The sequence below is a fragment of the Brienomyrus brachyistius genome, chromosome 19 (assembly GCF_023856365.1).
Source record: "Brienomyrus brachyistius isolate T26 chromosome 19, BBRACH_0.4, whole genome shotgun sequence".
In the NCBI taxonomy this organism is placed as follows: domain Eukaryota; kingdom Metazoa; phylum Chordata; class Actinopteri; order Osteoglossiformes; family Mormyridae; genus Brienomyrus; species Brienomyrus brachyistius.
The window spans coordinates 3,907,532-3,932,661 of NC_064551.1; the positions used below are offsets into that span (position 1 = coordinate 3,907,532).

At 47.3% G+C, this 25,130-nt stretch overlaps 4 protein-coding genes across 7 annotated transcripts in view; 2 read left to right on the plus strand and 2 right to left on the minus strand.

The window, feature by feature from the left end:
* The window catches only part of tab2 (TGF-beta activated kinase 1 (MAP3K7) binding protein 2), a 32,819-nt gene extending 29,254 nt beyond the window's left edge, over positions 1–3,565 (plus strand). For all 3 annotated transcript variants that reach the window (XM_048986567.1, XM_048986566.1, XM_048986568.1), the window contains one exon: positions 1,598–3,565. In XM_048986567.1, the coding sequence (XP_048842524.1) occupies positions 1,598–1,737 (140 nt within the window). In that variant the 3' untranslated portion in view covers positions 1,738–3,565. The remainder of the gene's footprint in view (positions 1–1,597) is intronic.
* Positions 3,566–3,671: 106 nt separating this feature from the next.
* Positions 3,672–13,433, minus strand: LOC125715247 (probable ribonuclease ZC3H12D). 2 transcript variants are annotated; one of them, XM_048986572.1, is made up of 6 exons: positions 12,569–13,433; positions 7,727–8,198; positions 5,884–6,023; positions 5,170–5,404; positions 4,928–5,034; positions 3,672–4,577 (listed from the first exon to the last, which is right to left on the minus strand). In XM_048986572.1, exons 2-6 carry the CDS (start codon positions 8,011–8,013, stop codon positions 3,724–3,726), a joined length of 1,623 nt encoding a protein of 540 aa, XP_048842529.1. In that variant the 5' UTR covers positions 8,014–8,198; positions 12,569–13,433; the 3' UTR covers positions 3,672–3,723. The 2 variants fall into 2 exon arrangements, with proteins under 2 accessions (XP_048842529.1, XP_048842527.1); XM_048986570.1 differs by lacking the exon at positions 12,569–13,433 and adding an exon at positions 9,606–9,860.
* Positions 13,434–13,685: 252 nt separating this feature from the next.
* ppil4 (peptidylprolyl isomerase (cyclophilin)-like 4) lies at positions 13,686–19,038 on the minus strand. The gene is made up of 13 exons (XM_048986577.1): positions 18,914–19,038; positions 18,476–18,543; positions 18,301–18,365; positions 18,096–18,213; positions 17,768–17,910; positions 17,206–17,302; positions 16,903–17,019; positions 16,616–16,740; positions 16,391–16,457; positions 16,099–16,210; positions 15,908–16,004; positions 15,533–15,662; positions 13,686–14,567 (listed from the first exon to the last, which is right to left on the minus strand). Exons 1-13 carry the CDS (start codon positions 18,981–18,983, stop codon positions 14,370–14,372), a joined length of 1,407 nt encoding a protein of 468 aa, XP_048842534.1. The 5' UTR covers positions 18,984–19,038; the 3' UTR covers positions 13,686–14,369.
* Positions 19,039–19,135: 97 nt separating this feature from the next.
* ginm1 (glycoprotein integral membrane 1) lies at positions 19,136–24,778 on the plus strand. Its single transcript, XM_048986579.1, has 9 exons — positions 19,136–19,235; positions 19,768–19,954; positions 21,302–21,364; positions 21,527–21,626; positions 21,751–21,905; positions 22,052–22,211; positions 23,029–23,249; positions 23,337–23,500; positions 23,630–24,778. The coding sequence occupies exons 2-9, from the start codon at positions 19,865–19,867 to the stop codon at positions 23,730–23,732; spliced, it is 1,056 nt and encodes a 351-aa protein (XP_048842536.1). The 5' UTR covers positions 19,136–19,235; positions 19,768–19,864; the 3' UTR covers positions 23,733–24,778.
* The last annotated feature ends 352 nt before the right edge of the window (positions 24,779–25,130 follow it).

Here is a 25,130-nt window from a genome sequence, read left to right on the forward strand (position 1 = left end):
CCCCTCTGTGCCTGTCCCCCCTCTGTGCCTGTCCCCCCTCTGTGCCTGTCCCCCCTCTGTGCCTGTCCCCTCTCTGTGCCTGTCCCCCCTCTGTGCCTGTGCCCCCTCTGTGCCTGTGCCCTCTCTGTGCCTGTCCCCCCTCTGTGCCTGTGCCCTCTCTGTGCCTGTGCCCTCTCTGTGCCTGTCCCCTCTCTGTGCCTGTGCCCCCTCTGTGCCTGTCCCCCCTCTGTGCCTGTCCCCCCTCTGTGCCTGTCCCCCCTCTGTGCCTGTCCCCTCTCTGTGCCTGTCCCCCCTCTGTGCCTGTCCCCCCTCTGTGCCTGTGCCCTCTCTGTGCCTGTCCCCTCTCTGTGCCTGTGCCCTCTCTGTGCCTGTGCCCTCTCTGTGCCTGTCCCCTCTCTGTGCCTGTCCCCCCTCTGTGCCTGTGCCCTCTCTGTGCCTGTCCCCCCTCTGTGCCTGTCCCCCCTCTGTGCCTGTGCCCTCTCTGTGCCTGTCCCCCCTCTGTGCCTGTCCCCCCTCTGTGCCTGTCCCCCCTCTGTGCCTGTCCCCCCTCTGTGCCTGTCCCCCCTCTGTGCCTGTCCCCCCTCTGTGCCTGTGCCCCCTCTGTGCCTGTCCCCTCTCTGTGCCTGTCCCCCCTCTGTGCCTGTCCCCCCTCTGTGCCTGTCCCCCCTCTGTGCCTGTCCCCCCTCTGTGCCTGTCCCCCCTCTGTGCCTGTCCCCCCTCTGTGCCTGTCCCCTCTCTGTGCCTGTCCCCTCTCTGTGCCTGTGCCCTCTCTGTGCCTGTCCCCTCTCTGTGCCTGTCCCCCCTCTGTGCCTGTGCCCCCTCTGTGCCTGTCCCCCCTCTGTGCCTGTGCCCTCTCTGTGCCTGTCCCCCCTCTGTGCCTGTCCCCCCTCTGTGCCTGTGCCCTCTCTGTGCCTGTCCCCTCTCTGTGCCTGTCCCCCCTCTGTGCCTGTCCCCCCTCTGTGCCTGTGCCCCCTCTGTGCCTGTCCCTTCTCTGTCCTGCTGCCTGTCCCTCTTCCATCTGACGCCATCTGTTATTTTCCAGTTCCAGCTAACCCATCTTGTGATTTGCACAGCCTTGTGTGTGTGTGTGTGTGTGTGTGTGTGTGTGTGTGTGTGTGTGTGTGTGTGTGTGTGTGTGTGTGTGTGTGTGTGTGTGTGTGTGTGTGTGTGTGTGTGTGTGTGTGTGTGTGTGTGCATAGCTGCAGTGTGCTGACCCGTTTGCCAGCCGTTTTACTCAGTCAGGGAGCCTGACATCTCTGAAGCCACAGCAGAATACAGACAGTATTCTTCTCAGCCTGTGTGCACACAATGGTGAAAGGATCACAATTTCAGCTTTTGTTTGGCTAAAAAGGCTGATTCAGTGAAATTTGGTCCCGGGGATTGGTTGTTTGATTATTGTAGCCATGTGGGCCGGAGTTATGAAACAGCCCCCTCCCCAGACCAAGTCACACCCTTTCCGTCTGAGATGGAGGCCAAACCTACTCCAAACTGGCTTGTCATATGAGGATCTCTGTAGCAAAAGGCCCCCTTTGAGTATCTCCATTCTGATCTCTCTCCCCCCCCCCCCCCCCCCCACCCCCATCTCTCTACCGTGCAGAGTCCAGTTCAAGGACCCCAAAGACTGTAGCAGACCAGGAGGAAGACGAAGGGATGCAGTGGAGCTGTACGGCCTGCACCTTTCTGAACCACCCTGCTCTCCACCGCTGTGAACAGTGCGAGTTCCCACGGCACTTCTGAGCCAGGGGGCGCCAGAGGACTGCGGCCCGTTTCCCTACCGCTGCCTGCGATTCGCTGAGGAACGGGGATTTCCAGAACATGGACACTCTGCAAGGATTTATGATTTAAAATTTTTTTTATTTTTATTTTTTGTAGAATGTGGTCCGCTGAAGGCTTGACTGGATCGTGTTTACAGGTTGTGTTACTTAAGGCAGCAGGCCCTGATAATACCTCACCTTGGAGTCGACAGTATGTGCAGGGCCTGCTCCCTGCTGTCTGGGGAATCCTCATGCTCGGGGGGGGCTGCTCGCCACTTCTGCACACAGTATTATGAGTAGTAATTTTGGCGCGATCGCATGTGCGCACACACACATACACATGCGCGAGCTCTCTCACTCACTCCTCCAAGGTGTTCATGTTCCTTCGCCTTTTCTTCTGGGACAGAGAAGGACCCGGGGAGGGGCCTTGGCTACGGCACTGCGTCTGACGGGAAAACAAACCAATACACAGATTTCCCTCTCCCTTTGTTGGACTATTCTGGCTGGTTTCTTCCCAGAGGAAGATGGGAAGAATGTTTTCCCGCCACCAAAATGTTGCCTAGTGTCCCTTCTGCGTCAGATTCCGTTCCTTCGATCCACAGTTAAACCAGTCGACGTAAACGGCATGCTTTGTATGTACAGTCGGATTAGTAGCCCAGTTTTACTGTACATAGTTTTAGAACGTGCTTTAAACGCGCAACTCCTCACGCTATGAATCACTTGTATTTCCTGTAAGTATAGCATAATAGACTTTTTTCTTTTTTTTTTTTCCAACCAAATAAGCACGTTGTCCCTTTCTAAGCTTTTTACTTGATATCTGGGAGAAGTGAATCTTTGCATAACAGAAGAGCAATAATATGAAACTATGCACACTTTCTCCCCTCTGATCTGCTCGTCGGCCCTGTAAATGTTCATTTTTACCCCTCCTGCCCAACTGCGACCTGTGGAGAAGCTGGGGATTTGCCTTGGGGGGGGGGCAAAAGACATCAGACTGGCTGGGAGCCTACGGAGCGTCACAAGCCGCCATCTTTTCTGACAACTGGAATGTAGGCTTGGCTTTTTGGGATGGGGGGGGCTTTTCACTCCTGTGCGGAGCGACGTCGCGTCCTTTGCGGGACGGTGGGCCGGAGATGGGGACGTTTGGGGACTGAACTGAGGACTCATCTTTGGAAGGTGGCAGGTTTTAGGGGCTTTCGGAAAAGGGACGTTTACTATGCCATATGGATTGAGAATTAGAACTTGCCATTTGTAGATTTGTACTTTTTTTTAGGTTTTTTTTTTCGTTTCACCATGTGCCTTTTCTCTTCTGTCTCCAAAATAACAAATGCAATGTTAAAGTGAAACGGGATGTGACGAAGGTGAAGGTGTGTATATAACCCCTATTTGTGACCCCCACCCCCCCCAGACGTTTCCGTTTGTCCCGTAAAGCTTTGACTTTGGTAATGGTTTGATGAGAATGGTCGTTTACCCTTCCTACCCCTGCAGAGATCCGTGGAGTCTGTCACCTCTTCATATGCCAGCGCACATTTTTAATTTGAAAGTTACATTGGTGATTCTGTAACTCGGCCATACAACTGCGAGATTATATAAAGTTTTTTTTTAAACGGATCTTTCAGTCACGGAAGCCAACCGAACAGCTAATGCCAGAGTCTTTACCGAAGCACTTGCATCATGCTCTGCTTCCAATAGAAGTTTTCAGCTTCATTACAATGATTAAATGATTTGGATATCTAAAGTTGTTTTTGAGTTTAGTTGGGAAAACGGTCTTTGTAACAGATAAGTTATTTGTAAAAATAAAAATAAAAAATCTACTCCGAATCGTTCATTTTTGTACTTTGGTGAGTCGCCCCATCACTGAACATCCAGCAGAGGGCAGCAGAGTTAATGGTGAAAGGACTGTGCAGCACGAGGAGGAAATGAACACAAAGAGTTTTTATTTAAGAATAATAGTACATGAAAAGGGGAAAGGCTAGAAGCGGCTGTGACTGGTTCGAAGCCGGTGGATCAGTGGAACCAGTTCGGACATATTCATCGTGTGTGGATAGAGTTGCATGGCCTGGTCCATATTCCTCCTCTGCTCGGTGTTGGACTCCGTGGCGTGTGCACTGGGATCCAGGGAAAAAGCCCCCCAGGGGGCGTGCGGCGGAGTGTAACGGCGTGCTGTGTAGCGAGCTGGCTCCCCGTACGAGGAGCAATGGCTGTGGGCGTGCTGATGGTGCTTGAATGCACTGTGGTTATGGCCGGCCTGCGGCCAGCGCGCAGACCCGTGGTAACAGCCCTCTGGCGCGTGGTTGTCTCCGCACTGGCTCCGCGAGCTGCAGCAGTGCTTGGTGCTGCACTGGCTGTGCTGTGGGCTCCCGGGGCCCCGGCTGTACAGTTGTGGGAGCTCCTGACTCTCCGGCTCTTGGACGTACAGGTGAGAAACCAACGACTCCAGAGAGCCAAAGGCCTCGTCGCTCTCAAAGCTTTGGCAAGTGGGCGACCTTCGTGAGTGGACCGGGCTGCTCGAGTTCCTCCGGCTGTCCGGCTGCTTGGAGGGAGAGAGCCGGCAGGGATGGTCCTCCTGGCAAGTGGGAGCTTTACTGGGTGGGGGGCTGCTGTAAAAATGGCCGTTGTGTCCATGATCAGACAAGGAGGTCCTGAGGGAGAGTACGTCTGACGGGGCTGCCTGACCAGGGGAGGAGGGTCGCGTGTCACCAGGCTGGTCCAGCTCCGGAACTGGTTTAGTTTTTGCCCGAAGCTCGTCGGCAACCGATAGCTGAGACTGGTTTGAGCGCTCTGGGTGGTAATATTTACATTTAATGCCATACGTGCACTTTTTACCTGGAGGGAAGGAAAATGGGGTGTCAGATAACATTCCACATAACAGCTCTTACGTCCTTGTTGACAAGTCGTTTTGAGTGAAATCATGGCACTGCACGGTTGGGTGTCTTCACTAAGGACAAGAAGAGGTCCTTAGACCTATTTGGACAGTCCTTCAAGCCATCGGTGGCTGCAGTAGCAATTAACAACACCTCCATTCCAAATGGAATAAAATCACCCAATGGACTAAATGAAATACGTCCTGCAGGACACCTGCTCGAGTCATGGATGGGAGACCATGAACGGCTGTGTGGAAATATTTGTGATTCTGACAAACGGGAAGTAAAGGCAAATCTGAAGGTGTATCGTACCATAGGGGCAGTGCAGCCGTTTGCTCTCAGAGGGCACTGGACTCTTTCTCAGGAAATTGTCTAATGTCGGTCCATTCCTTCCCAAAGGATCGTCGGGAGGCATAAACCTATAAAAATGAAGACCGGATTTTAGCTGGCATCGTCTCGCGTTAACAACAGGATTCCTTTGTTATATCATGCGAATTGATAATGAAGGTGATGACATCGTGACAGTGAATAACAGAATGTTATTTTGCACATACATGTCGTTAGCGAAGGTGTACATCAGCAGCCTCTCCTCGATGAACTTCTTCCACTGCAGCTTCTCGGTCTGCAGGTCGCGGTAGTTGTCATTGGAGACGATGATGCCGTCAGAATCGAAGGCCAGCCTGACGATGTAGCGGTCGTCGTAGCAGACCACCCGCTTTCCGTTGATGCAGCGCGATGGTGTGAAAACCAGGATGTTTTGCTGCTCCAGCTCATAGAGGATGTGTTGGTCTGTCATGGGACATGGGCGTCAGGTTCAGGAATCACCAGAAATTATGACGCAACAATGGCGGCCCAACAGGCGTGCAAGTGGAAATTTAGCACATGAATGTCAATTCTTTGCAATCACTCCTCGTTTAACGACCTGGCCGTTGATGACCTGGCCGTTGATGACCTAGCCGTTGATGACCTAGCCGTGACCGCGACTGTACTTATGACTCAGTCATTCATTGTAAAATTTTTTTAACATTTGGCACTTTCTTCAAAGGTCTCTCTCTCTCTCTCTGTGCTGCTGTCAAGCATACATACTGTAATTTGGTCATATTTGCATACGGTTGGTAACCGAGGAGTGGGTGTATTATGTTCTTGGTAATTGCATCTTGTTTGCACCTAAGGTGGTGAGGTAGCAGGGCAGCTCTTTGTTATTGGAAAACCTATTTTATTGTACAACGTTATCGGTAAGTTGATTATCTCCTGGCAAGATGAGCTACCTGTGATGGGAGTGTCTGGCTTGGGCATCTCCTTCCTCCACAGGGGTACAAAGACGGTGATGTCACGATGACCCCTGTCCCAGAACCACTTCACTGCTAACTGCAGCCCGCGGCAGGAGAACACCTGCTTGTTGCCATGGCTGTAATGAAAGAAGGCGAACCTGATTAGAGGCGCCGCCGTTGTAGGTACCTTCCCCCCCCCCGTGGGAAACGAGCATTTGCCAAAAAAGTGTAAGCTCTAGTAGGAATCAGGGAAATGCAAACGGCACAATTGCAGATATGGAAATTTCAGCAGTCCCTCCACCCAGCGTGACAAGATCACACACATCCCCGAGAATGTGACTTTCTTTAGTGCCCGTCCATTTCTCCCTTTCAGGAAGTGATGGCTGACTGACTCAACTCCTCCAGATCATGTGATTTCGTTATCTATTCACCCATTATTTATTTTTTAATTTTTTTTTTCTTTTTTACAGAATCGTGCTCAGAATGCCTTCAACATTCGACCCAGGGAGCAGCCCTGATTTATAAACAAACAACGCAGACATGAAAGCGAAATCAAGATTTGCGCGTATGATTTGCCCCCAGTACGTGTCTGTGCACAGCTACAGCAGGAATTAATAAACCGACGTCACTGGCGGGTTTTCTGCCGCGTGAGCGCTGTGCAGGTGTTTGTTTCCCAGAGCAGACAGAGGCTCTTGATGGATCACAGACCTGAGCAACACTGGCAAAACGGCTGTTCAGGTCACAGGCAGCAAGAATGACTTGCTCAGGGGGGGTTTCCCCTCGGTTAGCCTGCTCCAGCAGGAAGTGGTCCGCCACTCTGCATAGAGCGCTACGCCAGCTCGGCTGGGGAGGGGGGGTACTCGCTGCCCGTTCAAATGGAGCGAATAGAGTATGAAAGCTGTGTCTTCTGAAGTATTGACATTTTTTGTCGAGTGGGACTGTGGGCTAGTTTACGCTGCTCTTTGCCCCCTTGGTGTGGGACCTACACCAAAGCACTCTGCGCCAGTCTCCCTGTGTTGACGAGCTGCACTAAATCTCATCTGACCGACCGAGCACACAGGACAGTTTTAAGAAAAACATCACAGTGCAGTGGCCACGTAAGGAACGGCATCCTGCTTTGAAGCTGCGGAGAGCTGGTTCCCTTTCTCGACAAAGTGTTTTGAGAGAGAATAATCTGAAAGACACCATCTTCTGTTCCTTGTTCTCTCAGTTTCAGTTGCATCACTGAATTTGAATATTTCCACTCCCCCAAAACGACCTTTCGCGCTTCTGGAAGCTACTCCAACTTCTAGGCTGTTAAATATCAGTTGTTTTACGGGTCTGACCCAGAGTTATATCACATATTCTACAGTAAACCCTCTAGGTGTTGGACAGTCAGAGCTCTGAAGACGTATGACATGGTGCAGGTGTGGATGATTCCATCTGCAATCGTGCAGAGCCTGATTGCCAAGGACAGCCTGGCTCCGGTCTCTGCCCTTACATTCCACGGCAATAATCTCGCTCATTCATTCTGTCTCGAGAATGTTGACCTAAAAGCATTACTCAAGGCAAACGCCGTCACTCAAAGCCACAGTTGTAGACAAGCTGGATGGCGGGGCAGCTTGCTAAAGATTCTCCCTCCAATTTGTTCGCTACCCCTAACATCCCTTTAGTGTTACACTGACTTTTAGTTTTTTTAAAACACACTCCAAAGTGCACTTATGAGGGGACAAAAGTGTTAAATGCTGCCTGTGCTGGGGTTTTAGTGCTGGGTGCTGCTGTTAGTTACCACGCGAGCGTCTGCCTGTTTGAGCACCTGCAGCAGCCCCGATGTCTTCAGAAAGGGAAGCGGGACCCTTACCTCATGGCCACATTGCTCCCGTCGATGACGATGGGCCGGAGACCGGTGCTACCGCCTGTATTCTCCTGGTGCGGCTGAGGGGAGCCGCACCCCCTGGGTACCAACTGGGGGCTGCCAGTGCGGGAGCCAGGGGGCGAGGGGTTGGCGGAGCGGCTGGTCTTCAGCAGTTCCTCCAGGATGTCGTTGGTCTGGGCATCGTGGTGCATGTTCTCCAGCACACGCAGGATGTCCCCGTAGGCGTAGCCGAGTTTGAGAAAGCGCTCCATATTACTCTGATGTCTGTCCATGGTTCTGCCCCTTCAGCTGTGCCTCCCTCACCTCCTGAGCAGCTTCTGTCGCTGGGGGACCCGCCTCGCTGGCCTTTTTTATCTTGTCCACGTGCGCGAGTTTCCACAGCAACAGCCGGCTTTGGAAAAGTTGACGTTGTGGAGAGGGCTGGGCTACACGGATGGTGGTTGGCCTTGTAGAGACACTGTAAACACAGGAAGCCCAAGATGGTGTCACTAGGGGTTTTCAGAGGTTTCTGTGTGCAATGATAGGATCAGAGCACTGCATCTGCAGCCAGTGAGCAACGCAGCCACACACACATGCACACTTGCGTCACTGTCACCAAAAGCCCCAGCTTCATGCCGCAAGGACCAAAGAGAGGGGGGGGGGCTTTCAAAAGGTCCAATTAGAGCCCCTCTTTCTGGGTTATTTTAATAATCAGTGGTTTTTGCTGGCGTCACTAACACCTGGGACCATAATTAGGAAGTTACTTCCATTTTTCTTCTGCATGTGCGTAGCCCCCACAGTGTACCACACTGGCCTTTCGCAAACACACGCACTCAGTCTTCGAAGGGTCGAGCCCCCCACCCCCCCCCCCCAAGGTTTGTCAACAGTACATGTGCGTTTCACTGATTATTTCCCTCAAGGAGGGGACCGGAAAACCCCACAGATTCCAGTCGTGTTTCAGAGGTGCGATAGATATGAGTGATCAGTCTGAAAGGCTGCTGTACCCTTTTAAATCCCCATCTCATGATTTTGACTCATCGAGTTTCTCTAACTATATAATTAAGCAAATATGTCACGGGTGTTTCTTTTTGTAAATATGACCTGCGTGGTATTTTCTCTGCCCATCCGACTGTAAACTGTAGCATAGTTCAGCTATGGTTTGACTTGGCTGGAGTTCAGGTTCTGACTCCGCAAGCACGTTTCCCGTCCCACGTGAGACAAGCCAAACGTGTGGCAAGTGGGACAGCAGTCGCAGGATAACAGATCCAACAAAACATGGACACACCTTAAAATGTCAACAGACTTACTGCTTACACTCCTTCAGCCATCAAACGTTTAAGGTCTTTATGAAGTTTGTTTAAAGCTTCTACTTCAAATCTGAAGCAGGATTTCAATACTGAAATAGATTTGTCATATCAGTTCCCTGTACAGTTAATGCCTAAAATATTAACTTCTCTGTCAAAGTGCAGTGCTTGTAGTACTACACTTATGCTCTTCAAAAGAGCTGCCAAAAAAATTATATAGTATTTTGCTTCAAAAACCAAAACACAATGTCCATGGCCTCTTAAAGCAACACAGGCAAATCACAGCAGCAGTAGATATGCAATTTCCCACAAAAGACGCCAGTAGCAATAAGTGCGAGTTGCAGGAAAAGTCCAGTCTATACCACAGTGCATTTTTAGAGCCTGACAGAGGGAACATTACCCCCCCCCCCCCCCCCCCGCTGCGACCATTGTCATCAAACTGACATCCATTACGAACAAAAATCACCAAGGTGATACCCGCTAAAAGTTACAGGATGGCGCAGACCGACAAGCCCCCACGGAGGGCAAACGGCGGTGTGATCTTCGCTGGTGAAGGGTGGACATGAACGTCTCCTACTTACAGCGACCGGGGAGCTGGCAGCTGGAGCGTAGAGCTGCCTGAAGGATCGCTCTGTGCGCGAATGAGCTGCACACCTCGCACTGAAAGCCTGAGAGTCTCACTTATCGCCTGAGTCATAGGAGGAAGTCCAGTGAGTACTTAGTCCATTCAAACACGAGGAATGAGCGGAACAGTTACAGTTCAGCTGCATTTCCTTGTAGGGGGTGCCCTTCAGACACCATCCTAACAGCCGTCTCCTTCCTGGTCTCCTCCCTGGATGACACACGCATTCTCCGCCAACAAAGACTTAACAAACGACAGCGTAGTGACATCTATTCACCCAGCCTGAGGCTAAGCTAAAATTAGAAAGAGATTCTTCAGGACTCTGTTTACTGGGGCTATTCTCAGCTCGCAGCACAATAAGCTCCCATAGCTGAAGCTAAATGTATGACAGCGACCGACAGCTTTGTCTGAAACACTGGCCTGCACAGCACGTGGGGCGGTAGGTCTGGCTGCAGGACTTCCCATGATTCCCTAGCGTTCCCCCCATCACACTGTCGCCTTCGGTGGGCATGTGCTGCAGGATAACGGTGTGCACAATCAGGTCTGCCTGCTTTGCACGTGGGTCTCCGTGCTGTGGCGATGATATCAGGAGGGCTGATTCTCAGATGCTGACGAATGCTGCAGATCCTGTGGGTGACTGCTATATTTGCACTTGTTTGAAAAGATCCGCAAAATAGCATCATTTCATTATTCTTTTCTCTTTCTGAGTGGCATGGTAGCACAGTGATTAGCACTGTTACCTCCCACCTACGTGACCAGGGTTCAGTGTGTGGGGTTTGTATGTTCTCCCTGTGTCTTCGTGGGGTTTCCTCTGGGTTCCCCAGTTTCCCACATTCCAAAAACATGTTGAGGTTAATTGGAGTCACTGAAGGGTGTGTGTGTGTGTGTGTGTGTCCGTGTCCTGCAATGGGTTGGCACCCCATACTGGGTTATTTCCTGTCCTGCACCCATAACCTCTGGAATAAGTTCTAAACCCCTTTGGAGCCCGATTAGTATAAGCAGTTGCAGAGAATGGATGGATGTTTTCCTCTTTTCGTCGTGAACTGGATTTTAACACGGTGGAATCGTTAAAATGTTGAACGACATTTCCCCAGGAAAACATTTTTTGGCATCAGACCCTTCTGGAATTGAGCCCGATGTTGACGATGACATCACATAGGACAGGAGAATAACCCCCCCACCTGCGCCAACATGCTCATCTCGAGATGTCAACAACAGGCTCACAGCTCGATCCACTGTGCAGGTAGTACCAGACTGCGGTGCCGGGGCGGATGGGGGGGGGGGGGCAGCCGGGGAGATCCCATATGCACAAGTTTCCACAAACAGAGTGAGACGAATGGAGGGGAATCCAAGGCCGACCGCGATACTCCTCTCTCCACTCACGCAGGGCCAAGAGTCTCTCCCCGAACCAAGAGAGATCCCTCCTACACACTTTCCAGTCTGCAGGCTGATATTTACTTAGATAATGCTGGGTACCTCTCTGAAGACTTCCCTGTAATTGACATTTATATAATCATCCCCCGCTGGGGGGGGGGGGGGTTCTGCTCATTTTCAATATGTAAAGGTTATGCCCAAATTCTCCTCTGCCCACTCAGTTATAGGGTTTTCCTGTGCACTAGAATCAGACATAAAAAATAATCGTCTCCGCGTTCTTGGATTGATAAATCAGTCGCACCCAGGATGTTTATCCTCCTTACGATTCTTTTTTTCTTTTATGTTTTTGTCACCGACTGCTGCAGTGAGATCTAGTTGCATATGAACCTTATTCTGCCGTACAGAAGCAAAACACTGACCGAATATTCTTTAGAGAGTGAGTTACAACCGAAATTGGGTCTCTTAGGCTGTTTTATCCTGCGACAAAATAGCTTTTTTTTACAGTTTTTACAGAAAACACTGTCATTTACCTACCTATTACACATGTAGGTGGACAGTCAGAATCTGAAGGCCTTTCTTACATTCATTGTCAGTGTAGTTACTGCTTTTTGCCTTCGTGAGGCAGTATTAACAGCAGCTATCGGATGTTTTTGTGCTTTGTTGCCCCAAAACTGGAACATTCATACCAAAGATATGCAGTGAGCAATTTCTTACGGTGCATCTTAGTACATATAGAGCTTAATCTCTTAATCTCGCTTTCAAGTTTTGATGAAAATAAAAAAAAAATAAACTGCTGGAAGGGTACAGGAACCTGCTCAATCCAACACGCACTCGCAATTGTGGTAACCAAATGGAGGAAACTTCTTGTTGAAAAATACTTCCTGTATTGTCTTTGCCCAACGATCTTTGTAGGCTTCCAGTAAACAGAAGATTACACGATCAAAGACACATTCCCCCAGGGTGCAAGAACATAGCAGAAGGTAAGACATGGTCCGTGGCAGCATTCTGAAGCCTTTCCCAAAGACCTACAACAAGAACCTCCTGTTGCTGTAGTACTTTCGCCCTCAAAGTGGACCTCTTCCACACTGAATGTGGACAAATGAGCAATCTCTGAGCAGACTGTAGAGCTAGAGTCCTGTCATTGCCACAGAATCACCGCTCGGTAACAGCGGCAGTTTTGTATTTGTCTCAACACCAAACACCACGAATTTCAGGCTCCCAATTCATTGCAATTTAATGCCGACGACATGACTGACACGCCTCTTAATTGCCCCTGTCGTTCTCATCCAAAGACCCTCATGCATCTACTGACGAGGCCCGGATTTCAATCTTTTTAAATGAGCACATCTAATGCGCCTGTTCTATGATTGTTTTTCTATGATAGCAGGTGAGCAGCAGAGACTGGAGACGCGTGGGTGCAGAGCACAGTGCGAGGTCTCTCCCCTCGCCGCCACGCAAAGGCCCCGTTTCAGAATCAACAAAAGCTGCCAGAATAACAAGCCTCAAGCCTACATCTTTCACGGTCCCGCCCACTCACAGCATCCTCACCTTCTCACGACTTCTATTTGCAGAGCCCGTTTCTCAGAACTTGTCTGCGTCCCGAGGAAACATGAGGGGGCAGCAAGGAGATCACCCTCACCCAGGAAGCTGCATTTCACGGAAACACCCAGCAGAATGTTAAATGCAGGGAGGTGCCCCTGCTAACAGTCGAAGTTGGTGGGATCGAGCCCCCGGATGATGCTTTATTTGCCATTTACACAAGTGCAGTGGAAAGCGTGTTTTCACACTTCCCTGCTTTTTCTCCTTTGAAATAAACCCACTGTGCAAAAGTCTTAGGCAGCCAAAGAAAATGCTTAAAGATATTTATCTGGGTGATGTGTATATTTGCTCAGAAAAAAATAAAAAATAAAATATTTGAATGCACACAAATGAACAGGCATTTCTTCTGTTCATCAGTTACTGGTTGGACGGCTGGAACACTACTTCATTTCCCAAACCTCTCCTCAGAAGCACCCCAGTCATTCATTGTATTCGTTAAATTTCATCACTAGCACATATGATTAATTTAACTTAAGTAATTCAGTGAGGTATTGATTGGTCATGAGAGGTGTGTTGGGTGTGTCTGGGTACATCAGACAGTTCCTGAAAAAAGGTTTTGAAACAGCTAAGTTGACACACTTTAACAGCCATATCAGTTTTACACCAACATAAAGATCATTTAAACATTTTTTGACTGCTTAAGATTTATGCACAGTGCTATATATACAGTTGAGAGCAAAGCTTTAGGTCCAAGTGCAGGGCAGGCATTTATCCAGCACTCCTGGAGTCTGCTGGGTTAGGGACCTTGTTCATAGACCCAAAGCAGTAGTGACTATTCTGCTCCGGATGGGCCTCAAACCGGTGACCTTCCAAACATAATCACAGAGGCCTAACCCCCCAGCCTTACCCACTCCCCCCCCCCCCCATGGTTTATTCTACGCCTGACCTAATTTTATGCCCTAAAGAGAAATCACGACCCTAAGCCCTGAATTTAAAACCTTAAACTCACACAGTTGTGTGTTAGACCCCTCATGTCTTAAATGGGTAACCCAACCAATGAAGTCACACAGTGAAGCTCTTCCAGATGTTTCTGTAAAACATGCAGAACAATAAAATAACACAATGATGCTATTCGCACGACACTTTCTTTAATCTGCAGCCTGATCTTTCCAATCAGAGGTTACTATTTGCGATGAGAGTTTATGAAAAAGTTATGGCAGAGAGATTAAGGAGAGATTGGGGCTCCCTGGGCCTGATGTTCATTAACCGTACAAACAGGCACCAACAGTGTCTGTAACCGAAAACTGAAGTGCCAAGAACCAAAAGCTGAGCGGAGCAGCGGATGAGGTGCTTTTAACTATTTCGACAGCAAATTCCGACCCTGGAGATGTTAAGAGAGAAACAAGGAACTAATGACTAGTAAACGATGTTAAACAGTAATTTCAGTAGGTGTTTGTGAAGTGAGTACAGAAACCTTACATCATAATACCGATAAACTGCGTTTAAGATATGGTTTCCACTTCCTGTAGCTGGTAGGATATGCAACTCATAAAAAAAACACTTTAATGTTATCGGTAACAATCAACAGCATTGATGGGGGGACAGCGATGATTAAGCTATGGGTTTAACGACTAAAAAGCTGTAGGGAGGGAGTTTAATTAAAAGGGCATAATGAACCACTCACATGCTAAGAACACTCTTATTACACAAGTCCATGTGATGCAGAATCTTATCCAACACCAGCACAGTGCATCCAGCACAGTCTCTGTAAATGGACTGCCCCATGTTCCCAATCCTCTTCATCCATTCATTACTGCCGGCGGCGGTCCTTGTCCCTGGACCCCCTGGGGCTCCTGCTCCGGTCCCGGTACCCGTGGCCCTTGGTTCGGCTCTCCTGCCGGTGCCGGTCCCGGTCTCGGCTGAGCTTGTGCTGCCCGTGTCGTTCCCGATCCCTGGAGCGCGAGCGCTGTCGGCCGGGCTTCCGATCACGTCTGCCGTCCTCGCTGTCCTGCACGGTGAGAAAGACAGGATAGCCTGTGGGATATTCTTTTTTTTTTTTTGCCGTCCAGTCGGAAGTTCACTAGCTCCTCCTGCTTGGAAGTGGAAATTCATAGCAAGCTTCCCCATTCCAGCTTAAATCACAAGTAGGCAGACTGCAGGTTTAAAGAGGTCATATGTCCCCTGTATTTAACAGCTACCAGAAACAAGGTGGTTGGATTCAATCATCACAGGAATGAACATGTCACTGGGAACCCTACAGACCCAGAAATACCGTCAAAAAAGCCTCAAAAGTCTAGATGGCACCTAATAACTAGATGCTGATGGAAACTACTACCGGCAGTTCCACCCACCCCCCTGAACTTTAGCTCCTCTACACACTCGGCCCACCTCTCAAAGAAAAAAACAGATCTTTAGAACTTTGAGTATTATTAATGTGATCAAGTTCACCAGGTCTGCGTCTGTCCAAGCTGGTGCGATTTGTCTCAGAAGTTCCAGACCTTCTCCCATACAAAGTTCCTGTGAAGTTTGAAGAGCCGACAGAAGCACATGCATTTCCACATCCAAGGAATACAACAGCTAAGGACATCAAGCTTTTACAGCCACTAACTGATGATCCAGGCTGGTAACCTGGTTGATGGATGAGAAAGTCACATGAAAATTTCGACTTCTCCAGAAGATAAACAGACGCCGCCTCATATTTAAGGTGTAAAATCACCCTTAAATTTTCAGCATAATCAACACAGGCAACCAACAAAAATACCCACCGCCCCAGCAGCCAGATTGAGAATCACACCACAATATAGGTCTAGTTTCTCTTCTGCTATTTTGCAATGATTACAGAAATAAAACCTCAGCTCAGTCACACTTGTGTGCCTTTTTCCTAGGTACTGTCTCATGGTTCTGCTACAGTGAGCTTGGTTGCACAATCTATCCTTCCCTCCACACACGGGAAGCTCAGACGGCTTTCTCAACCTTGGATTTCTTGGACTTTCTGCCATCCTCCTCATCAGAATGGTGACGTTTCTTCTCCTTGTGCTTTTTCCCAGAATGCCGATGGCTTCCCCCATCCTCGTCCTCGTCTGAAAGGAGCTCATACTTGGAGCTTCAGACAATGTTGAGGTAAAAGCCAACTGGTGTGCTGTGCTATTCTGGAGTAGGACACTCCTGTATCATATCACCAGACACCAGGTTCTGACAGGTGCCATCAAAGATGCTGTGAACCCATAACAAGAATATTTCATAAACAACATACATGTATAACACTACGTCTTGTACAGCTTAAAAAAATAAAGCTATGAATGACCAGCACTCGGAAATCCCTCTCCGTCTCTATGGGCAAAAGGATACTCTTGCATAGCTTTGTGCTTGTCCTTAATAGCTAGTTTCTCTCTGTTCTCCAAGTCTTTTTCATATGCCTTGAAGTCATCTTTTGTGTACTTTCCCCCTAAAAACAAAGAAATTATTAAAAAGAAAATTTTCATTGAAGGCACTTTGAACTTGTGAAATTAGAAAATATATGGGGGGGGGGTGTGAGTAACCTTTCCCTTTCCATTTTATCTTGGAAACCGATTGGCTGAAATCGACATGAATTCTTCTATCGTCAATGAGCACATTGTCCATCTTAAAATAAGCCTTTTCACAGTCCTCCTCCTGTTGGGGAGAGGAGAAGACAGGGAAATTCAACTTGTATTCAACTGGAGGACCTCAACGACCACATATACATGTACTGCCTCGGCGTAAAGAGGAATTCTAATCAGCTCCTATCAGTATGTTAGCGAGTTAAACATAATACTTTGATCATAACAGCCAGGAAGAAAAATCCCGTCGTACCTTTTCAAACTCAATGAAGGCATAACAGAGAGAGTCCCCAGTCTTCCAGTCTCTGATGATCTCACAGCTACACAAACACAAGGGTCACACACACACACAATTTGAAAGGGTTTAAAAAGTGACTGCATGAACCCTAACGAGGACCATCCGTCAGCCTTTTTCATAAGCCGTCTCTATATACTGTGTCCCTAACACTAGGAGCTTCAGCCTAGTGGCAGTATTCACCTCTTGATGGAACCAAAGCGAGAGAAGATTATCTCCAGGTCCTCATCTGTGGTCACCGGGTTAAGCTTACACACAAAGAGCACATTCTCTGGAGGCTTCACGTCAGCATCAGGCAAGTCACCCACCTTTTACACGTGGAATAAATGAAATTTGATTGTTAACACATGTAAGAACTTTATCTGGGGCAGTATTAAGTGCAGTAGTCTTACTTCCCCATTGGTTTGTGCGTAGATAACCTGGCCAACTGTACACAACATCAGCATCACCTCCAATCATTCCCTGCTTACCATCTCCAGCAGGATAGCCTGAGTCTTGGCCTCTTTCTCCTTCAGCAACTCGTCCTGCTGCTCTGTAGTCCTCCCTTCCGTGTCATCTATGTCTTCATCAGCTCCGATTCGTCCACTCTGGCCAGAGAAGACAAGGTGTGGTTTAGCGCCATATGTTAAGTATTTCAAATCTACTGCACAGAACCATTCAAACAGCTAGATAATATGCAAGGATGAAATCCTTTACTTCACATTTCTCAGGCTGCAAACTTTGACGGTGTGAAGTTACACTTGGCTGCCGTGGCTCATAATGGAATCACTTACATCTAACTGCTCTTTGGTTGGTTCAGGTGAACGATCTGGAATTTCTAAGTTGGCAGGGTCATCAAAAGGGTCATCGAGAATGACAGTGTGGTTAATTCTGTAAGAGAGCAGATGACACAGAAACTGTCTTATGGCACTATCTGACCACAGAGTATAAATCACTGACACTGAACAAACAAGTTATTGGAAACAAATGTACAGCCACTAATTGAGAGGTCACACGGTAGACTAATAGTACGCTGAATCATTGTTCTATGTACATTTGTAAATGCAAGACAAAAAAACTCTGACGTGACAAACCTAAGGTACTCAGTGAGCATTCTCTGAATCCATCGGAAAATAAACTAACTTAAACGGCATTACAGATTACAAAACAATGGTATACTACAGAAGCCTAAAGCTTAATTTAGAATATCCAAAATATGTGACCCATCACCACAAAATGAGTCTTATGGGTGTATTTCTACCAGTGCAACTTAAGACTCATTTCGTTGTGATGGGTCACATTATGCTACATTCAGTGCAAACACAACAGCTCAATTTAGTTTGTGTTCACACAAACCTTATATCCTGGAAGGGGATGAAATTCGGATCCACAAAAGCCTCATTTATCTTGTTCAAGATGTCCATCCCTTCAGTCACTTCTCCAAACACGGTGTGAACCCCATCCAGGTAGTCCAAGTTGTCACCCATTGTGATGAGGAACTAATCAACAGAGGAACTGATAGGTTAATACCTTTGTGATATATTGTATATCATTAATGACTTCAACATTTTCACCATTGTTAGAATATCATTGTCACTTCTCGTTATATAATGTTCCTCCATATACTATAATGACAATCAAGTCGAACTGATTTTTTGCCTCTTGTGAGCAGAGTTCAGGCCACCTGAGAACCATGCTGGTCACTGCCACTGTTCACCATAGACACAGTTCCCTTCTTCTTATGTTTGATCCTCGGCACCTTCTCTGCATCAAAAAAACATGCTTGATCCCCATAGAGTTTGCTGAAGAAAAAATGAAAGAATTTCTCCCATTAACTTGCAAGCCATACAGCTGATGTCTGCAAGACGAAGACGGAGATAAACACAGACCTGAAAACGGACTCCCCCCCTCGTCCAGTCCCCGTGGGGTCTCCAGTCTGCATAATGAAGTTTCTCTGGGGGGGGTCATCAAACGTACAGGACATCAAACGTAAATAACAATAATTATATTAGACTTAACTTTCTTTTTAACTAGACAGTATGTTATGAGTTTCATTTCATTTACCTGAACATTGTGGATGAGGCAATAGTTATAGTATTTTATTTTACATAATTTTAGGAAATTCAGGGTAGCTGAAAAGGGAAATAAGAAAAAGATAAGAGCAATATATTAAAAAGCCACAAAGATAATTCTTCATAAGGAAGTAATAAAACAAATCAGGTAGTAATCATAACCAATAGGAGTTTGGAGCAGGCCGAAATGCCTAAGCAGCATATCTAGGAGATGTATAAGTACATTTTGTATGATAGTTCGTACTAACAAAAAAATCTAATTTCTCATAAATGACAATGGATATTTCACTAGCAATTTTAATACTGTGTATGATTTACTACCACTGTCGAACTAACGCATTTGGAGAAAAAAAACGACCTTTGTTATATGCCAGCACGTAGTCACCTAGCTATCATAATTACATGAGAAAAACCAAAAACGCTTGCTTACTTTTCGGCCTTTCTTCTGTGTACAAATCAATAACGATATCGCCTAATGTCGTTTCAAGTAGCACCGCCATTCTTACGCAAACAGCAAGTGGCGGCACTTAAAGATGACATCATAAGCACGAGTCCTAAACGTTGTTTTGGAATAAAAATCAATGAAATGATGCACACCGCCACCTACCGGGCGGGAGTGTGGCCCTACAGTGAATCAATTTCCCCAAACAGTGAGCGCACGGGAATTCCAGCATTATTTAAATATTTCCATACTGCAGTAAAATCTGAAATACACTTCTGTCGTGGTTTGGGACAACTGGGGAATAACCCAGGTCGGGCACAGCAAGCGTATTAGTACGAGTAAAACCTGATTCCTGAAAGAGCTTTATAGTGAATTACATGGGAAGGAAAGACAACATTCATCATTCATGTTTTCCGTATTTTCAAATTATTAGTGTACACGTTTCCTGTGTGTTATATTATTCAGACAGCTCGTTGTTTTTCCACAACCCAAGAAACGTTACATAATCAATAAATCATAAAACTCAACCCGCAGCTTGTACATCCAGCTGTCGAAACGAGGCACAGAAAAAGCATTTACTTTTGCAATGGATACGTATACTAAATGTCATATAATAGGCATTCTTGAATTAAATTTAAATTTAGAAGTATCGGAAAATACGAAGTGCCTGCTATTTAATGAAATTACAGCGTGTTGTTGCTTGTTATTAGAAATAACATAATAAAGTGAGATATTGTAACATGAAAAAAACTAATGAAAACTGACTCTGGGCTTATATTAATATTTCAAGGCATGCTTTTGTATAATGGGCATTAATGTGTTATTAATGTGCCTATTATTAGAGTAAAAGCATGGAGGTTCAGCGCCGCAGCCAGACGCCCATTTCCTTCGGCACCCAGAAGGCGTCAGTCGGGATGTAAACAGTCCGATCGCGGCAAGATGGCGGCGCGGTGCCTGTCGCTGTGCGTTTGCTCCTTACTGCTTGCCTTGTTCGGCTCGTCCAACGCCGCCTCAAGACAGCTGGACAAGGTCAGTAAACGGCGCCCCCGAGAGCCCGCGGGCGCCTATCCGCGGCCGCCTCTATGCGGCCGCCTTTGAGCGCTGACACGTCGCGGACGGGCGCTGCTCCCCGCCTGGGCGGATGGCGCTGACGGGCAGATGCTGCCATTGCCAGGAAAGACCGGAGTTGCTCAATTTCCCACTTATCGCAATAACAAGCTTGTCGAGACACTGGCTACCGGGGATAATGGCCATGCATTATAAAATAAACCTGTTCGTTGTTTGACATAAACCATCTTATTAAATGTGGTTTATCTCCCTTATAGCTAAAGGTTGAGTAACGGGAGTGTGTGTGCTGTGTTTTTCCCAGTGGATGGCTAACCGGCAGCGCATAATTATGCCCGGAATATAATAAATTATAAGAACCCCGATTAGAGAGTAGGATCTGGGACAGTGAGACGGAGCCTCATGCTGTACATAGGAAGGGTGTTGAAGGTTAGGTATTAACAACGTCTCTGTATACGGGCGATGACAGCTGGGAAGCGGGATAGTCTGCTGGTTCGGCGTCTCGTAACCGCAGAGTCGCTGTACTTCGTGTAAATGGCAGATGTTGTTAGGTGGACTCGCTGGTTAACACAAAAAAAGCAGGGAATAGATGCCACTGAACGCATAGAGCACACGGACTGGGTTCATTTGCTGATAAATTATGTAGTATAATGGCCAAGTTGGTTTTTGAATGTGGCGGTGCCATGCTTTGAGATTCCAGCATGTCAGAGATAGCCACCCTCCTGTGTCTGCAGAACAGTGTGATGAACAAAAACACCTGGTTGCCTTGATGAGAGAGGTTAGAGGATAATCGCCAGACTCATTAAATCTAATAGGAAAGCCCTCAAGCGCAAATATAACTGCTCAGTACAAAATAGGGGGCAAAATGGCTTCTCTGAAGCTGTTCTGGAAGCAGAAGTGGTTGGTTGTTGGTTCAAATCCCATGCCTAGCAGGGTGATTTTACTGTTGGGCCCTTGACCAAGGCTCAGGATGTTCCAGAAATTGTTGGACCCTGCTGCCTCATTTGAGCGTCGCTTTGGATAAAAAAATATAATCTAATTAATGGCTTATCTGATAGTAGCTTTGTATAGCTTGATTGGCCGAATGGCCTCCTCTCGTTTGTGTAGTTCTTATGTTCTTATGTATACTTGATGTAAAATATTGTGCTCTGTATATGGGACGTTTAAGTTAAATCACGGCGTTTAAATGTGTCAGAGACAGACGTGAATTTGGTATCTACGACACTCCATTTCTGGCTGCTAAGAAAATCATGCGGGAAAACGGTTTCCTCCTCCATTTAAAATACCCTCCCGTCCATTTTTATTACATAGGAAAACATCCTTATCAATGTGACGGCCGTGGGGGATTCAGGACAGGAGACACAAAGACTCCAGGTACATCATGTCATTTCAGTCATCGTCCATTTTGGGACTCCTAGCATACTGCAGAGAGTCTTTTAATTTTAAGTCTTACAGAGTTTGTGGGGGTAGGCAGGTTCTGCATATTCCACATGTTTTTTTTGAGTGAATAGCTTTGTTTACTTGATTTATTTCCAGATAAATTTTAACATATCTGTGGTCGGAGAGCAAATACTTGTTAATGACATTCCTGTGAAGTTGTCAGGAGTAACAAGGCTAACCTGCCAAGCGTTGCTCTGTAAGTATTGCTGCATTTCGGCGGCTTCACTGGGACCCATTTCAAAATACTGCTTGACCGTTTATTGGGGATCTATGCTGTATGCATCGCGATGTCTTCTGTCACTACTGTGTCCTGGGTCTAGTGAACAGCAGTAGTGAGAACAGCAGCAGGTGCACACCTGGCGTCTTCGTGACGGCTGTGACCCGTGTACTGATCCGCCAGTGGCCACTGGAGAGCGACTCCCGGGTGGAGCTGCTGGTCTTCAATGAAGAAGTAATTGAGGTGGAGGGAAAAAAGGTAAAATGACTTTGTGTGCCCCCCCCCCCCCCCCGGAGGAGCAGTGACACGGGCATGGCTGGAGTGCAGTGAGAGTGAAGGATGGCGGATTCCTGTCAACCGGGCCAGTGAGGTTGTCTTGATGGAGCATCGTGTTCTTTTCACAGGTCCAACAGCCAGACATGCATGAGGTCAATATTCTGATGAACAAGAACTTCCAGAAGCTGAGACAGTCGACGTATTCGTACCCACTGCCAGAGAGCATGCTCTTCAGTATTCCCCGCGAGAGTGATGTGGTTGTCACAGACCCCAATGCCCCAGGAAAAGGTAAGCTGTTTGTCTCTATTTGGGCAATACACTGCTAGACTCCTTACGGTACGATTGGTGGAGCTTTTGTCAATAACCTGAAGTTTTTTTTGGACAACTGATGAAGGGGCTTTAAGTGGCTTGAGTATATATTCAGGTTTATATGAATTGTATTATTTATGCATTTGTTTGAAAATCTGTTGCGTTTCTATTGTATTTTGTCAGCACCGTGGAGTATCATCACAGGCTAATTTTCATTGTACCATCATGCAATGACAATAAAGGATTCTAATTCTAAATAATCAGTACAGTAAATGAACAAACTTTTTGATAAAATTAATGTTAGTGTTCCTTGGCACAATTTTATTTTGCCATGTAGGGTGATTAATGAACCTTAACTTAAAAATGAATGCACTGTAAAATAGAGTAAACAATCTGCCTTTTTAATGTATCAGAATGTCTGGAAAGAGCCAGAGATTATTACTTACAATCATCTCGTTCACTGACCTACATAAAGACTTTTGGGAAATATTGAAATTCGGTCAATGAATCCCTCAAACCAGGGGATTAAATCCTAGTAAAAAAAATTAAAACACAAAATATGAGATCTCTTCCATGTGTGTTTTTTCCTGATAGAAAATCCACTCCCACCAGGACTAAGTGACACAAGGATGTTTTTTTTGGCGGGCAGTTGGTCAGGATGTTAAAAAAAATGTAAACAGAGTGCTGTTGTATTACTGTTTTTGACTGCACCAGCAGGTTGCTTGTTCCCCGCTCCCCGTAAATGCACATTGATCCGCATGCTGATGTCCACTCGTACATCGTCGTCTTTTTTCAGTGGGGGACCAAGACGTCCTGCACACCACGAGCCATTACCCCCTCAAGCAAGCCGAGACCACCCAGGAAGAGGTGGCGGCCCCTGGCAAGCTTCCCGAGACACCCCTGCGCATGGACCCCGCTCCCTGGAACGAGGAAGACACAACGGCGGAGGAAGGCCGCCTCCCGGACAAGCTGCTGCCTGAAACACCGCTCCGATCCGAGTCTCTGTCCTCGTACAATGTGAGCCGGCGATCTGGACAGACCCTGGCGAGTTCATTTGTCCCCCTCGTTTTATCGACGTGCCCTAAAACCCATTGTGCTCCACAGGCTTTGTGTCGGTGGGTAGAGGACCTGAGGGACAAGCTGAGACAGTTCTGGGCCGAGTCCCTGCCCATCTTCTTCCTGGTCATGTGGGTTGTGGTGGTGGGGGTCGCTGGGTCAGCGGTCATCATCAAGATGCTAGACGTAGTCTTCCCTTCCTGTGACCACAAGTAAGTCCTTTAATGGTACATATGAGAGGAAGAAGCTTTTTTTTTTAATACCAACTGAGGAAGGCTCAGATGTCTTTGCTTTTAGGCAAATGAAATGGGAGATTCTCACTTTTTGTGTCTTCCTCGCAGAGGAATCCTGACGCTAAGTCCTGTGATGCTGGTGCCAAAGGAGGACGAACAGTGTTTGCTGGAAAATAGCAAGGTGGAGGTACAGGACGAGAAGCAGCCCTGAGGAAGGGCTTGGGAATGAGGTCAGCAGGCACCACCATCATTGTAAGGGGTTCACGGCAATCTTATGGTCATGAGACCCAAGTTCCTTTCCAGAGGAATATTTTTCCTCGAGAAAATTAGTTATATATATTCCTTTGTATCTTTTCCATCTCAAAGAAAAGCACCAAGACTTGCATTTTAGGGCACCAGATTGTATCTGTATGTAATATAATGATTCTGCAACATCTCTGTGCCTCCATTATACCTTTGATTTTTCATTTTAAAGGACAGTATATCTGTTTGTTTTGCTTGGTCAATGTTGATTTGAAGTGACTCTGTACAAGGTAATCCTGTATACGTCAAGGCCACTGCCTCCCCGTTCAGTTTGGATTCAGACAATGGATGAATGGATATTCACTAGCTATTAAGAGTATTTTAGATGTTACCTGTTATTTGCACACATTAAGGCCCCGCACCAGAGGCAATGTGTGTGTCATATTGCCGAGAGGATTGCTTGAGGCATAAAACATTAAGGGATTAACACTAACAAATTTTTGGTAATCGTCCAATCAGTACACACCGTCATTGGCTTAAGATGAATATCATCCTAGTGCCCAACACTTTGCACTTTGTCCATAAAACAGGTCGAAGGTTCCAATCCTTGCACTTATAATGGAATCTATGCTAATGGGACCGGCTGTGAGGAGCAATGTAATTGTGAGACGCTGGCCCTGAAATCGTTACATCCAACATTAAGTCTGGTTAGGGCGCCCACGTTTAAATGTATGTAGATGCGGGGGGAGCAGTTATTCTCTAATGCGATCACATCAAAAGCCGACTGCTGGGATTCTCAGACGTGCAGTTGCATTAATCGCGACAGAGAAGTGAGGTCTGCGGCTGGCAGGGCCTCACCTGCACCACCGCACCGGTTTGTGTACGAGGTGACGGAGCGAGGCAGCACGTCTGTGTGTGCAGTGTGACATTTTCAGACTGTTTTAGACCCCCCCCTCCCCCCATTCCACTGTTCATTGCTGAAAACCCCGTTAAATAAAACATGTTTCTCTAACACCTCTGAGGGTGTGCTTCAGTTGCATCACCGAGAATGTTCTAGGGCAGGGGTCTCCAACTCCGGTCCTGGGGAGGTTTTCTATAGCCACACCTGTTCTCAGGTAAATACCAGGAACAGGTGTGGTTCATCAGAAGCCAAGTGGGACAGAAAACCTACTGGATAGTAGCTCTCCATGACCAGAGTTGGAGACCCCTGCCCTAGGGTACACGGCCAACAACAAGTGAGTTACAGCGCATGTTCCCGTCCTGGGAAAATTAAAAAGGAAACTTATCCTTGTCAAACAGCCACACTACAGACTGTCTAATCCCTCAGTAGTCAGAGGGATATATTCAGTAGGACTGATGCTGACAA

Coding starts and splice junctions, on each gene's coding strand:
- ppil4 (XM_048986577.1), bottom strand. CDS start 18,983: ATGGCGGTGCTACTTGAAACGACATTAGGCGATATCGTTATTGATTTG. Junction 18,366..18,475: donor GCCTCATCCACAATGTTCAG/GTAAATGAAATG, acceptor GACCCCCCCCAG/AGAAACTTCATTATGCAGAC. Junction 16,005..16,098: donor GATAAAATGGAAAGGGAAAG/GTTACTCACACC, acceptor CTTTGTTTTTAG/GGGGAAAGTACACAAAAGAT.
- LOC125715247 (XM_048986572.1), bottom strand. CDS start 8,013: ATGGACAGACATCAGAGTAATATGGAGCGCTTTCTCAAACTCGGCTAC. Junction 5,405..5,883: donor GCCAGACACTCCCATCACAG/GTAGCTCATCTT, acceptor GTCCCATGACAG/ACCAACACATCCTCTATGAG. Junction 5,035..5,169: donor TACACCTTCGCTAACGACAT/GTATGTGCAAAA, acceptor TCATTTTTATAG/GTTTATGCCTCCCGACGATC.
- ginm1 (XM_048986579.1), top strand. CDS start 19,865: ATGGCGGCGCGGTGCCTGTCGCTGTGCGTTTGCTCCTTACTGCTTGCC. Junction 21,627..21,750: donor AACCTGCCAAGCGTTGCTCT/GTAAGTATTGCT, acceptor TCCTGGGTCTAG/TGAACAGCAGTAGTGAGAAC. Junction 23,250..23,336: donor AGTCTCTGTCCTCGTACAAT/GTGAGCCGGCGA, acceptor TGTGCTCCACAG/GCTTTGTGTCGGTGGGTAGA.